Source organism: Macaca thibetana, chromosome 14 (assembly GCF_024542745.1).
Source record: "Macaca thibetana thibetana isolate TM-01 chromosome 14, ASM2454274v1, whole genome shotgun sequence".
NCBI lineage: Eukaryota > Metazoa > Chordata > Mammalia > Primates > Cercopithecidae > Macaca > Macaca thibetana.
The window spans coordinates 13,466,142-13,479,457 of NC_065591.1; the positions used below are offsets into that span (position 1 = coordinate 13,466,142).

The 13,316-nt window shown below is 39.0% G+C and overlaps 1 protein-coding gene across 1 annotated transcript; it reads right to left on the reverse strand.

The window, feature by feature from the left end:
* Positions 1-1,558: 1,558 nt before the first annotated feature.
* On the reverse strand, positions 1,559-12,147 carry MS4A5 (membrane spanning 4-domains A5). The gene is made up of 5 exons (XM_050757034.1): positions 11,868-12,147; positions 10,893-11,021; positions 9,352-9,408; positions 7,878-8,030; positions 1,559-1,702 (listed from the first exon to the last, which is right to left on the reverse strand). The coding sequence occupies exons 1-5, from the start codon at positions 12,018-12,020 to the stop codon at positions 1,592-1,594; spliced, it is 603 nt and encodes a 200-aa protein (XP_050612991.1). The 5' UTR covers positions 12,021-12,147; the 3' UTR covers positions 1,559-1,591.
* Between the last annotated feature and the right edge of the window lie 1,169 nt (positions 12,148-13,316).

Genomic DNA, 13,316 nt, shown 5'->3' on the forward strand with positions numbered 1-13,316 from the left:
GCTTTTTTTACAGTGGCAGAACTAATTTACATTCCTCCCCACAGTGTATAAGCATTCTCTTTTCTCCACAACTTGCATCTACTATTTTTTGACTTCAAGACAACATTTAAACCTACTTCTGACTTACAAGCCCAAGACTTTGCACCCTTAAATATATCTCAAGCCTCACACATCTGTACATCATTCAGTTGCCAAGTATTTTTCATCAGAACCTAACTTCACTGGAAGTAAAAAAAGTTACTTATTTTTCCTGCCGTGTTGTATCCCTCACCTTCACACATGCACCTATAACCTAAGCTGCTTCCAGCAAATAGCAGAAATGAAAGCCCGTTACTTAGTTTTTTGAATCTGCTGAATTTTTTTCTATACCATAAACAACATAGGATTATGGGATTTGAATTTAGGGACCTTGACTCAAATCCTCTTTCTAAATCACACTCCTTTTGTGTTTCAGAAAAGCTAACCACTTTGAGCTTCAATTTTTATGACTATGACAAAAGACATACCTACCCTGAGGACTGTCAGGACAAGTGAGATGATACAGGTAAGACCTCTAATGCTTAGGAGATATTCAGCCAGTGAGAGGCAATACTGTATAATGTAGTAGTCCTCAAAGTGTGGTCTGGAATTTCCTGGGGTCCTTGAGATGTTTGTAGGTGCTCTCTAAGTTCAAAACTATTTTTATAATGACACTAAGACCTTATTTCTCTTTTCACAACTTTATAGTGGTATACTCCATAGGCTATAGAACATGAGATATCATAACAGATTGAATGCAAAAGCTGTTAAGAGAACCCAGAGGAAAATAGTCCCTTCCGAACTTTTCTTGGCATTGGAATTAAGACCTTGGATTCTGGATCCAACTGCCTGTTGATATTATGACTCTGCCATTGCAAACTTCATGACGTTGAGCAAATTATTTACCCGCTCTGTGCTTCAGTTTCCTTTTCTGTAAAATCGGTATAATGATACAATTCACCTCCTAGGATTTTTGTGAGATTAAATGAGTAACACCTATATAATACTTAGAATGATGCCTGGAATATAGTAGTGGTTCCACCGATATTTGCCCTCATTATTTTTACTATTGTTACTATTCTAGTTGATCAGCTCTTTAACATTGAAGATCTTGCAGCATTAATGTAGAATTTGTGGGCCAAACCATTCCACCAACCAACTCATCTTTCCACACGCCATTGGAGTAGGAGCCACTAGGTGGAGTCTCTTAGTGAAATCAGCAGGAGATGTCATCAACCAGAGAAGTTAGACGACTGGGTCACCCCAGGCCTTGGGCTTTGGTTCCTATCTTTGCAACACCACATTGCTGTCCTTTAGTTGAAAGAATGCATGACTAACAGAGGTGACAACACCAAGGTGACCATTTGATTTGGGGAGAGGGACATATGGCATTGCCAAGAGGCAGAATGTGCTTTATCAGTCAAAATGTCCCCAGAACCCCCTCGCTTGAGCCACTCCCCTTTGCTTCAGATAGTTTCCAGCCTTAAGATTCTATGTGTCCTTTGGCTTTTCCTTACAAGCAGAAGTCATTGCTAAATAATATTTTAACACATCTTTATTCCCACAGTGCTAGTCAACAACATTGTTCACAATCACAGTCCTCTGAGTGGCACCCCACAATTGAGAAGGGCAGAGAAATTAATAATTCAATAATGCTGAAAGTCATCAATGCAATCAAAATTCCCTGTAACAGAAGAAGAAAAAAAAGAAGAGTCATGATGTTAGCAGGGTAATGGTTTTTCTGATTATAATAACATAGCAATGTCCAGATAATAAAAGCTTCCCCATATATCTCAAGTGTATCTGATGCTTAGGAATCAAATCAGTGAAGGATTATGAGAGCATACATCTATTTTAGTATAGGATAGCATAGCATAGCATACTATAGCATAGCATAGGATAGCATAGCATAGCAAAGGATAGCATAGCATAGCATAGCATAGCATAGGATAGCATAGCATAGGATAGCTAGCATAGCATAGCATAGCATAGCATAGCATAGCATAGGATAGCATAGCATAGCATAGCATAGCATAGCATAGCATAGCATAGGATAGCATAGCATAGCATAGCATAAGATAGCATAGCATAGCATAGTATAGCTAGGATAGCATAGGATAGCATAGCATAGCATAGCATAACATGGGATAGCATAGCGTAGCATAGGATAGCATAGGATAGCATAGCATAGGATAGCATAGCATAGCATAGCGTAGCATAGGATAACATAGCATAGCATAGCATATTATCTTTTTAGAGAAAGGCATATAAAATAATACATTTTTGATTTATGTATGTAGGAAATAGTCCATTTTATAAATACATAAAATGCAAAGAAATGCATATATAAAAGGTAGTCTAATGAAGGGGAAAGAAAGAAGGTGAAGAAACAGGAAAAAGAATTAAAAATAGAAAAGAAAAAGAGGGAAAAAAGAAAACTATTGGCTCAGAAAAAGAGAAAGCAAAAGAGACATAAGCAGTATAGGCTAGTAGTTCCACCATTTTTGTTTTTTTTGAGATGGAGTTTCACTCTTATCACCCAGGCTGGAGTACAATGGTAGGATCTCGGCTCACTGCAGCCTCCAACTCCCAGGTTCAAGCGATTCTCCTGCCTCAGCCTTCCGAGTAGCTGGGATTACAGGTGCCCACCACCACACCCGGCTAGTTTTTGTATTTTTAGTAGAGATGGGGTTTCACCATATTGGACAGGCTGAACTCCTGACCTCAGGTGATCTGCCCGCCTTGGCCTCCCAAAGTGCTCTGATTACAGGCATGAACCATCATGGCCTGGCCCCAGCTGTGCTTTTTTCAATCATGGCAAAAGACCTTCAAAATGTTTTGTATTTTGGCACTATGAGCACAAATAGAGATGCACATCTCCTCAGTAGCCCAGAGACTGTACATCTGCACTTACCAGTTAAAGTTTGCAGTCTTCCGAGAGCTTTACTTTATACTCAGGTTGCAAAGGTTAATATGGTTAACATCCTCTCCTAAAGCCTTATTTGTCTACTATATTTTAACTATAGGTTCAGTAGCTGTTTTACAGCCACATGGTTTTTAATGGCCACATAATAGTTCATGGTGTAGTTTGTCACCATTCATTTATTCTTTTGTGACAGGAACTGACTGATTTCCTCTTTCTTTCTTTCTTTTTTTTTTTTTTTTTTGTTTTGTTGTTTTGTTTTACCGCTCTGAACGATGCTGCAATAGCATTCTTGTACATGTACCCTTATGTAGGTGGTTTAATTGCTGTAGAGATAGACATCTGGATCTGTTTATCAGTCAGGTAAGTAAATGTTGTCTCCTTGCTTCCCAAAATGGCAGTGACATTGCCATTCATTGTTAAATTAATTGACCTTTCCCTGACTATTAGTGAATTGGAGCATTATTGTATGTTTGGCCATCATAGTTTCCTTTTTGTAAATTCCTTCCTCATATTCTTTATCTTTTAAAAATTTTGTTCTTGACTTTTCTTGTCAGTTATATGCACTCCGTATATAAAAACATGAAAATGTTGCTGTTATCTGCTTTAAAACTATATTTTCCATTTTTAACTATAGCAAAGTTTATATATAAAGAAGTGTATTTTAGCTGGTTGTGGCAGCTCATGCCTGTAATCCTAGCACTTTGGAAGGCCGAGGCGGGTGGATTGCCTGAGTTCAGGAGTTTGAGACCAGCCTGGGCAACATGGTGAAACTCCGTCTCTACCAAAATACAAAAAATTAGCTGGGCATGGCGGCATGTGCCTATAATCCCAGCGACTCGGGAGGCCAAGACAGGAGAATCGCTGGAACCTGGGAGACGGAGGTTGCAGTAGGCCGAGATCGCATCACTGCACTCCAACCTGGGCAACAGAGTGAGCCTCCATCTCAAAAAAAAAAAGAAGTGTATTTTATCTCTTTTTCTTTCCACGTCAAGATATATCACATTTTTATTACCCCAGTGATAAAATGTGTCCCTTCCCAATCAATCCTCTTGTGTCCCTTCCCAATCAATCCTCCCACCCCACTGAGAGTCAACCACCCTTCTGATTTCTAGTATCATATAAATTTACCTGTTTAGTTTTTATCTGAAATTGTTTGCCTCAATATAACAAATTGAAATTCATTCATGCTCCTCTGTGTGTCAGTAGGTTGTTCTTTTATATTGCTGAGGAGTATTCTACTATTTGAATAATTAACTTGTTTTAGCCATTCTGTTGTTGATAGAAATTTGAATTCCTTACCAGATTAACTATAATGAATAGGACTGCTATAAACATTTTTGTATGTATCATGAGACATAAAGTAGGTGTATGATTAACTTTGTTAAAAACCACCAAATAGTTTTTCGAGGTAGTTGAACCATTTTCCATTTTCCATTTCCACCAAAAGGGTCTAAGAGTTCCAGTTGCTTCACATTCCTTCCAACATGCGGTATTGCAGGTCCTTTTAATTAAATTGATTCTGGTGTGTGTGGAGTAGTGTCTTATTGTGATTTTAATTTGCATTTATGTGATGATTAATAATGTTGAGCACGTTCCCACATGCTCACTAGCCATTTATCTGTCTTTGTGAAGTACTTGCTCAAGTCTTACTCTTTTTTTGGCCTTTTTATTATTGATTTTCAGGAGTGCTTAATATATTCTGGATGTGGGTCTTTTGTGAGAAAGATATATAGAGAAAGAAAGAGGAAATTTTCTCCCTTTCTGTGCTTTGGTAGTCCATTTTATTTATTTTATTTTTCCCCTATGGTTAGTCCATTTTATGTTCTATCTAAGAAAGCTTTGTCTACTCCCATGGTCGTGAAGATATTCTCCTGAGTTCCCTGCAGCCCATCCCCTCAAGCTTTATAGTTTAGGATTTCACATTTAGGTGTATCGCTGATTGACGTTGGAATGTGAAATCAATTGTGTACTTCTGGTATCCACTGACTTGGCCACGGTTTATTATCATATATAATGCTGAATTTGATTTTTTAATATTTTATTTCAGATTGCTTCACAAACTTTACAAGATAGAATTACCTGTAATTTTAAAATATTTTATAATGTCCTTATCATGTTTTCACGTCAAACTTGTGACAGCCTCACACAAATATTTGTGAGTTGAGAAGTGAATTGAAAGTATTCAGTTTGGTGTTGTTTCTTTTCTAAATGTTTGGAAGAATTAGTCTACTCCTGCAAGGCTTTGCTTTTTCTTTTTAGAGAGAAAGTTTTAAATTATGTATTTGATTTTTTTAGATATAAGACCAGTCGGATATATACATTTTTTCCTGTGTTAGTCGTGGCAAGTAGTTTTGCATAGTTTATAAGGAATTTGTCAATTTCATCTAAAGCATCAAGTAATTTTTATGTTAATAATTTCCTCATATATTCTTGGCTATTGTATTTATAGTGATACACCTTCATTTCTGATAATGATAGTTTGTGTTTTCTCTTTTCTCTTTTTAAATATCTAGGAGTTTACCAATTTTATTAGTTTTACAAACATCCATATTTAGCTTTATTTTATCTTGTCTATTGTTTGTGTTGTATTTCATTAGTTTTTATCTCTATTCTTTGTTATCTCTATTATAGAATACTATATCTCAATTCTTTCATTTTCTTTATGTTTAATTTTTTAATCTAACTTCTTGGTATGAATATTTAGATAATTTATTTTTAGTCTATTTTCTTTCCCAATACTTGCATTTGAGGTTATAAAGTTTCCTCTAAGCATGCTTTAGTTGTATCAATTTATATAAATATTTCTATTATTTTGTTTTTAATATATTTTTTATTTCTATTGTAAATTCTTTGAACCTTGTATAACTTAGAATTTCAAAACAGTTTTGGGACTTTTTTTGCCTTTTTAAAATTGACATTTAATTCAGTTCCATTGTTTTCAGAGAATATATTGTGTATGATTTTAATCCTTTGAATTTTGTTGAGGCTTGCAGGCTCAGCATATGGCTAATTGTTGAAAATGCTCTAAGTGAAATCGTGAAATCTCTCAAATTTGTCAGCTGTTTTTCACTTTCATTGTGGTTTTTTTGTTTTGTTTTGTTTTGTTTGTTTTTTTTTGAGACGGAGTCTTTCTCTGTTGCCCAGGCTGGAGTGTAGTGGCGCAGTTTCGGCTCACTTCAACGTCTGCCTCCCAGATTCAAATGATTCTCCTGCCTTAGCTTCCCGAGTAGCTGGGATTAAAGCCACCCACCACCACGCCCTGCTAATTTTTGTATTTTTAGTAGAGACGATGTTTCACCATGTTGGCCAGCCTGGTCTCGAACTCCTGACCCCAAGTGATCTGCCCCCCTTGGCCTCCCAAAGTCCTGGGATTACAGGCCTGAGCCATCGTGCCTGGCTATTTCACTTTCATTTCTGAAGAACATTTTCACCAGGCCTAGAATTTTGGATTGGCATTATTTTTGTTTTAGCAATTTAAAGATGTAATTCTATTGTCTTTTCACTTCCATCAGTTAGTTAGATAGGAGGAATAAGTTCAAGAGATCCGTTATACAGCGGGGTGCCCATAGTTAATGACAGTCTACTGTATTCTTTTTTTTATTTTATTTTACTTTAAGTTCTGGGATACATGTGCAGGACATGCAGGTTTGTTACACAGGTATACATGTACCATGGTGGTTTGCTGCACTTATCAACCTGTCATCTAGGTTTTAAGCCCCACATGCATTAGGTATTTGTTCTAATGCTCTCCCTCCCCTTGTCGCAGTAACCCCCAACAGGCCCTGGTGTGTGATATTCCCTTCCCTGTGTCCGTGTCTTCTTTTTAAACTTTGTTCAGCAACTCTCCTTTGCTGTTTGGGGGCAGGGTACTTTGTATATCTTTTTGTCCTTACCTGAAGAGCGTCGTAGCCTATCAAAGACCTAGTTTCATATGGAGAAAATCTCTTTTAAGTCTTTATACCTTGAATGGACGTGAAACCTTGACTTCCTTCTCTTTCAGTCCACATGGGCCAGGGATTGGATTGCAAATCAGCATCACTGGCAAGTGGGTCTGAAGACATGAGCAGCTTTCGTGCTCTTCAGAATTCCACTTGTAAATTTCAGGTTGCAGGCTTTCATCGAAAAATTGGTTTAGTAGTTTCAGCTGAACTTTCAGCTTTTTAACACCTTTAAGGTTGTTTTGTTTTTTTTTTAATAAAAAACTTCTGTTTTCAGAGAAGAGCTGATTCACGTAGCCATACTTAACCATTACCTAAATCAGTCTCCCTGTTTTCTGCACGTTGGTCCTGCTTTCTGTGGACCTGGTGCATTCAAATGTTAAGTATTTCTTGGGCTTTGCCTTAAGAAATATCTTCTAATATGACCCCCAACCCCTTTGCCTTAGATGGTGGGTTTTCAATTTCCTCAGCAATTTTTGATGTGTTTGGTAACTCTCTTTTTCTCTCCATGTGGCTCAAACCTTTTACATTCTTTTACACTAATCTTAGTGGTATTTTGGAAGCAGCTAAAATAAATGCCCCTTTTCAATCTTATCATGCTTTATCAGAAGTTCAGCCCGTTAAAATCAAATCAAGAACTGTAAAAACACGCCACTGTGATTCTAATGTACATATAGGACTATAAACTACAGCCATACTGCTGTACCTTTTCTTTTTAGTGTATCATTTTCTATTTGTATTATACTGATTTTTGTATATGTTTTATCTCTTGTGCGCCTGTGAATCCCTAAAGGTGGGAGTTATAATGGGTTTATTTTTTCTCTTCCACAATGCCTGGTATAATATCTATCAAATATTATGGATTTCATAAATGTTTGTCAATAAAAGAAAAGACATGGGTGTCCACAACATGATCTGAATGGCGCTGATTGAGTGCTAATAAATATTTTCTATTAAGCCCTTTACTTCTCACTCTATAAATGCAACATACTTACCATGAACAGGACAGTAACAGCATTACACTGACTATTTTGGTGAGAATAACCACAGATGTAGTTTTGATCTAGCATGAAACCAAATGTGAGGAGAATGATTCCAGCTATTGCTCCCAGGGCACTAAGGAAATTCATTATTCGGGTCAGTATTATCTGAAATAGAATAAGAACATAACAATGTGACTCAGGCCCAGCCTGTACTACAAACAAAACAATGAGTGCAGAGAATGGAGAGCAGGATTTTACTCACAGCATCTTAATGCCATGAGGCAGCTCTGTGGTCCTATGCGAATTGCTTCACATCTTTGGGCTTCAGGCCCTCATCTACACAATGAGGGCATCCTGTGAACTTTTAATAACCTTCCCATTCCCCATATTCTATGCCTAAGTTAACTCTCATTCAGTTGGGAGGAAAGGTGTGCCTGTAACGATTGCAGTTTGATTCTCTGGTGAAAGTCATTGTCTGTTTACATTTTTGTTTTCAGGCTCCTATGTTTAATTAAATGCTGCACTTCTCTGCCATTTTTAATTTCTCCCTAAAATGACAAACGAAGGATTTTCAGTCCTTTTCTAAAATCATGTATTGGCCTAGTAATATTTCATGTCTTCAATTCTTTGAGTAAAGTAAAAATATTCTACTTATAATTTATCTATACCTTTACATTCAGTAGCACTGTATTCTTTATTTTGAGATTCTGTTTATGGTTTAATTAGATTGTCTACAGTTTGCCTTTCATGTGAGTCAAAGTAGTGCCTGTCAAAGTGCCTGGAATGCTGTAAATACCCAGAAAACAAAAAAGAATGAATAAGTAACTGGAATATTGAAATAATTCTACCATTAATTGACTGGGAATTTGGACAAGTTATTTAACGATTGTAAGCCTCAGTGTCTTCATACACAAAATACGAGCTAAACTAGATGACCAGAGAAACTTTCTCCTCTGGCATAGTGGGTTATAATTCTAGGAAAACATGAAGCAAATGCTGTTTATTGGTATCAATACTTGATAGTTTGTGGAATTATGGTGACTTAATGATTTTACAAACTTTTTTCAAGGCCAGGATAAATTATTTGAAAGTTATTTATTTTTAATAAAGTGGAAATAGTGAAAATGTAACTCATTACTCTTTTGTGTGTGTGTGTGTGTGTGTGTGTGTGTGGTGGAGTCTTGTTCCATTGCCCAGGCTGGAATGCAGTGGCATGATCTCAACTCACTGCAACTTCCGCCTCTCGGGTACAAGCAATTCTCCTGACTCAGCCTCCCGAGTAGCTGGACTACAGGTGTGTGCCACCACACCTGGCTGATTTTGTATTTTTAGTAGAGATGGGGTTTCACCATGTTGGCCAGGCTGGTCTTGAACTCCTGACCTCGTGATCCACCCGCCTCGGCCTCCCAAAGTGCTGGGATTACAGGCGTGAGCCACCATGCCTGGCTACAAAATATATTTTTAATAAAGTAGAAATATAACTCACCAGAGTTTCTGTGGTTTTTCTTTTCAGTGCAATTAGGAAGGCTCCAGAATTAATGAACTGTTAAGAGGAATAAATACGTTAATGATGGCCATGTTTAGCTGATGTTGAGTTCTTACAGAATAGACTTCTGTGCAATTCTTTTACATGCCTGCCTTCTAAGTTCGCACACTCCTCAGGGCAGTGAGAAGGGTGAGTTGCTTTATATGACTTTCCGCAAATGGAATAGTGGACGAAACACTGGTCTGGAAATCCGCTTTAGCTCTATTTATTTGAACATGAACATTTTTTTTTTTAACCATACAGGGCTTTGGTTTGCTCATCCATGTTCCTTTTATAGCTATTGTGAACTCAGCTTTGATCTCATGACAAAGGGATGTCAAGTCAGTTTACAATCATTAAGATCGAATTCCATCTTACTATAATCCAGTGTATTCTCTTGAATGGGAACATAAGGTGGGGTTGCGGTGGATGTGCTGGTAGTTCTTAAAAATCTCCAAGATCTTTCTTGGAAGTGGGTCACACGTGGTGGCATTGTTGTCTAGTGGACATTTCAAATCTGATTACAGCACATCCATGTTTACATTTCTAGCCCCTTCATGGGCATTTTCCAGCCTCATCCCTCCACCCTCACTCCCTGTGCTGAACTCTTATAGTTCACATAATAGAAAATGCTCTCCTATACCTTCAGCCTTTGCTCATTTTTCTCTCTTGGCATGCAACAAGGATCTCTAATCCTTACACTCAGGCATCCCAACTCCCATCTTCTGTGTGTGTCCTCACCTGATTAACCATTCACCCTTTAAAACTCATTCAAGCTGGAAATGTCTCTGGGCACTGTCCCCTCTGTTTTGTTGGTGCCTTTCCTATGGAGGCAGCCCCTGTGTCTATTCTCCCTCATCACACCCTATGTTAATTGTCTAACTCCTCACTCAACTGAGGCCTTGAGCTCAGGGACTGCTGTCTTTTCCCTGAATCCATTACCCTGCCCATGCTCTGGCACTAAATTTTAGGTCCTAAGTTAATGTTTATTGATTGTGACTAAATTGGGCTTGATAAATACCTCTCTGCAGTTTAAAGGTGTATCTGAGAAACCCTTCCCACTGCACTTCTGTAAAGAATAAATTGCTCCTTCATCTCTGCCTGCATAAGCGCTTTCTGCACCTCTGTGATAATATTTATCACACTGCCTTGAAGTGATCTGTTTACGTGCTTTCTTGCTAGACTGAGAGGTCTTTGGGGGAGAGGCTCACTGCCTTTCTCTGGGTATCTGGCTTATAATAGATAGTAACTAATTTTGAATGAATGAATAGCCAAATAAACAACTTCAAGCCTCAAAAGAAATATTCCCAAAGGAACTTCAAGACCTAATGATGGAATATCAGTGACTGTGATGAACAAATGGGGAAATCATTTCAACAAGGTTAGTTTTTTGCACTTTTGAAAGCATATCATACAACTGGATCTAGCTTATTTCATTGCAAAGAATTCCCTAACATCCTTGTTGGCATGGCTTCAAATTGAACTTGATTGACTCTACTCACCAAAACAGAGCCCCAGAATGGATATCCTGAAAGAAATATAAAGGGAAACCTTGGATATGGTTTTAACAAGGTGAAAAGGAAGATAACTCCAAAAGAAAAGGTCATAATTCCAAACAGGATCTGGATAGTCTGCAAATAGAGGAAAAAGTCATGGTGAGGAAAAGCCAAGTGATAGTTTCCCTTCTGTTTAGAAGATCTTCTTTTGGTTAAAAGGATTTGGCAATTACTCTCTTTGGTAATTAGGGAAAGAATAATAGAAGTCCCTTTGTGATGCTCCTGGGTACTTTCTTAATTCCTCTATATGGTATTTGGTGAAGGGTAAAATGATCTAAATCAGTGCTCGTGAAAATGTGATCCACGGATTGGCAACATCAGGATCACTTGGGAGCCTGAAATGCGAACTATCAGGCCCTATCCCATACTTACTGTAACAGTCTCCAGGTGAGGCTGGGAAATCTGTGTCTTCATAAGCTCTTCAGCTCTTTAGCCCATAAATGTGAATGTTTGAGAAACACTGAATTCTAAATGAGTATACCAGGCTGGCCCCAAGCAGAATTGACCTGGAGATGGCCAATTCTCTGAGCCTGTGACACCAGGCAGTGGTTTGACAAGTGCTGGGGAAGACTAATGAGGACAACATACAAAAATGGAAGGTGTACAACGTGTGAGTCTATGTGCTCTGCTTTCTTCTTCTCAGCCCACCTTCTCAGTCTGAGGAATCTCATTTACTGCCATAGCAACTATCACTTTTTAAGGAGGTGAGTCCTAAATGATAGCATGTTTTTGTCAAGTCCAGACCCATGTGATTCGTTCTTGTCAAACATCCTCTCTCAAATGTCCCACTAACACTCTATATTCACATATTCTTAAAGAAGAATTGGAATGGGCTCCTACCTTCAAACATGTGCCAAGAGATAATTTTCTTGGCCTTTCCCCTGCCTCAGTAGAATATACATAGGGGCAAGTCTTACTTACCCCTATGATTTTCATTTTTGTAGCAAATAATTTTTGCAAGGGGCTTTGAGTCGAAAAGGTGGTGGTTGAAAGTTCTGTGGATTCATATTCTGAAGCAGTGATTTCTGGAGGAAATACCAGAAACACCGGACTGTGTGCCATGCTTGAATCCATGATGGTGTCGGTGAAAATGTGAAAGGAGATTATTTAGTTGGTACTTCAGCCTCGACCATGTTCTTTTCTTGTGCTGAGGCTGCCTGGAGCACTGGAATTGTTCGCTTTGTCTTGGAATTATAGAACCGTAGAGTCACAGAGTCATAGAATCTCAGGACGGCTGGAGATCCCAAGACGGCCCTAAGTAAAATGCCTGGGACTGGGGATCGGACAACCCGACAAGTAGTCCTGGTTAGTTAGGGGTTTACTGTGACTTTTGGCAAGTCACATCCCCCTTTCCTGGTTTCTGATTCCTCATATGTACATTGACCAAATCGGACTAGATGGTCTACATATAAAGACATTTTAGGGACCACACACGGTGGCTTACGCCTGTAATCCCAACACTTTTGGAGGCCGAGACGGGCGGATCACGAGGTCAGGAGATCGAGACCATCCTGGCTAACCCGGTGAAACCCCGTCTCTACTAAAAAAAATACAAAAAACTAGCCGGGCGAAGTGACGGGCGCCTGTAGTCCCAGCTACTCGGGAGGCTGAGGCAGGAGAATGGCGTGAACCCGGGAGGCGGAGCTTGCAGTGAGCTGAGATCCGGCCACTGCACTCCAGCCTGGGCGACAGAGCGAGACTCCGTCTCAAAAAAATAAATAAATAAAAATAAAAAAGTAGCCGGGTGTGGTGGCGCCTGCCTGTTGTCCCAGCTACTCGGGAGGCTGAGGCATGAGAATCGCTTGAACCCAGGAGGCGGAGGTTTCCTTGAGCAGAAATTGCACCACTGCACTCCAGCCTGGGCGACAGAGCGAGACTCTGTCTCAAAAAACAAAACAAAACAAACAAAACAAAAAAGGACATTTTGGTTACCAAATGGCAACTAGATACACATTTATTCCAGTTCCATATCTTCAGATACAGGTAGAACGCAAAACCTCTCAGGCCACGGAACAAATTAACCACTTCTTAAAGTATAGATAACATCCATTTTTCCTGTCACTTTGTGGTTTGCCACCTGATTTAAGTAGCTTTAGCTGTGTAATAAATCCCTCAAAATGTAGTTACTTCCGGCGACCACCATCGGCTTTTGTTTACACACCATGGGTCCTGGGTGTGGTCTCTTATCTGAGCCTGCTCAGCACTTCTCTACTAGGCTCTCTTATGCAACTGTGGTCACCTGGTGGGGCGTTCAATTCCGTGAGTTAGGATGGCCTCAGTCGTGTCTCTGGCAGTTGGCAGACTCTTGGTTCTCTTCCAATTCACAAATACTTTTCAGACCTCTGCTGAGTCATGTGTGCCAATGTCATA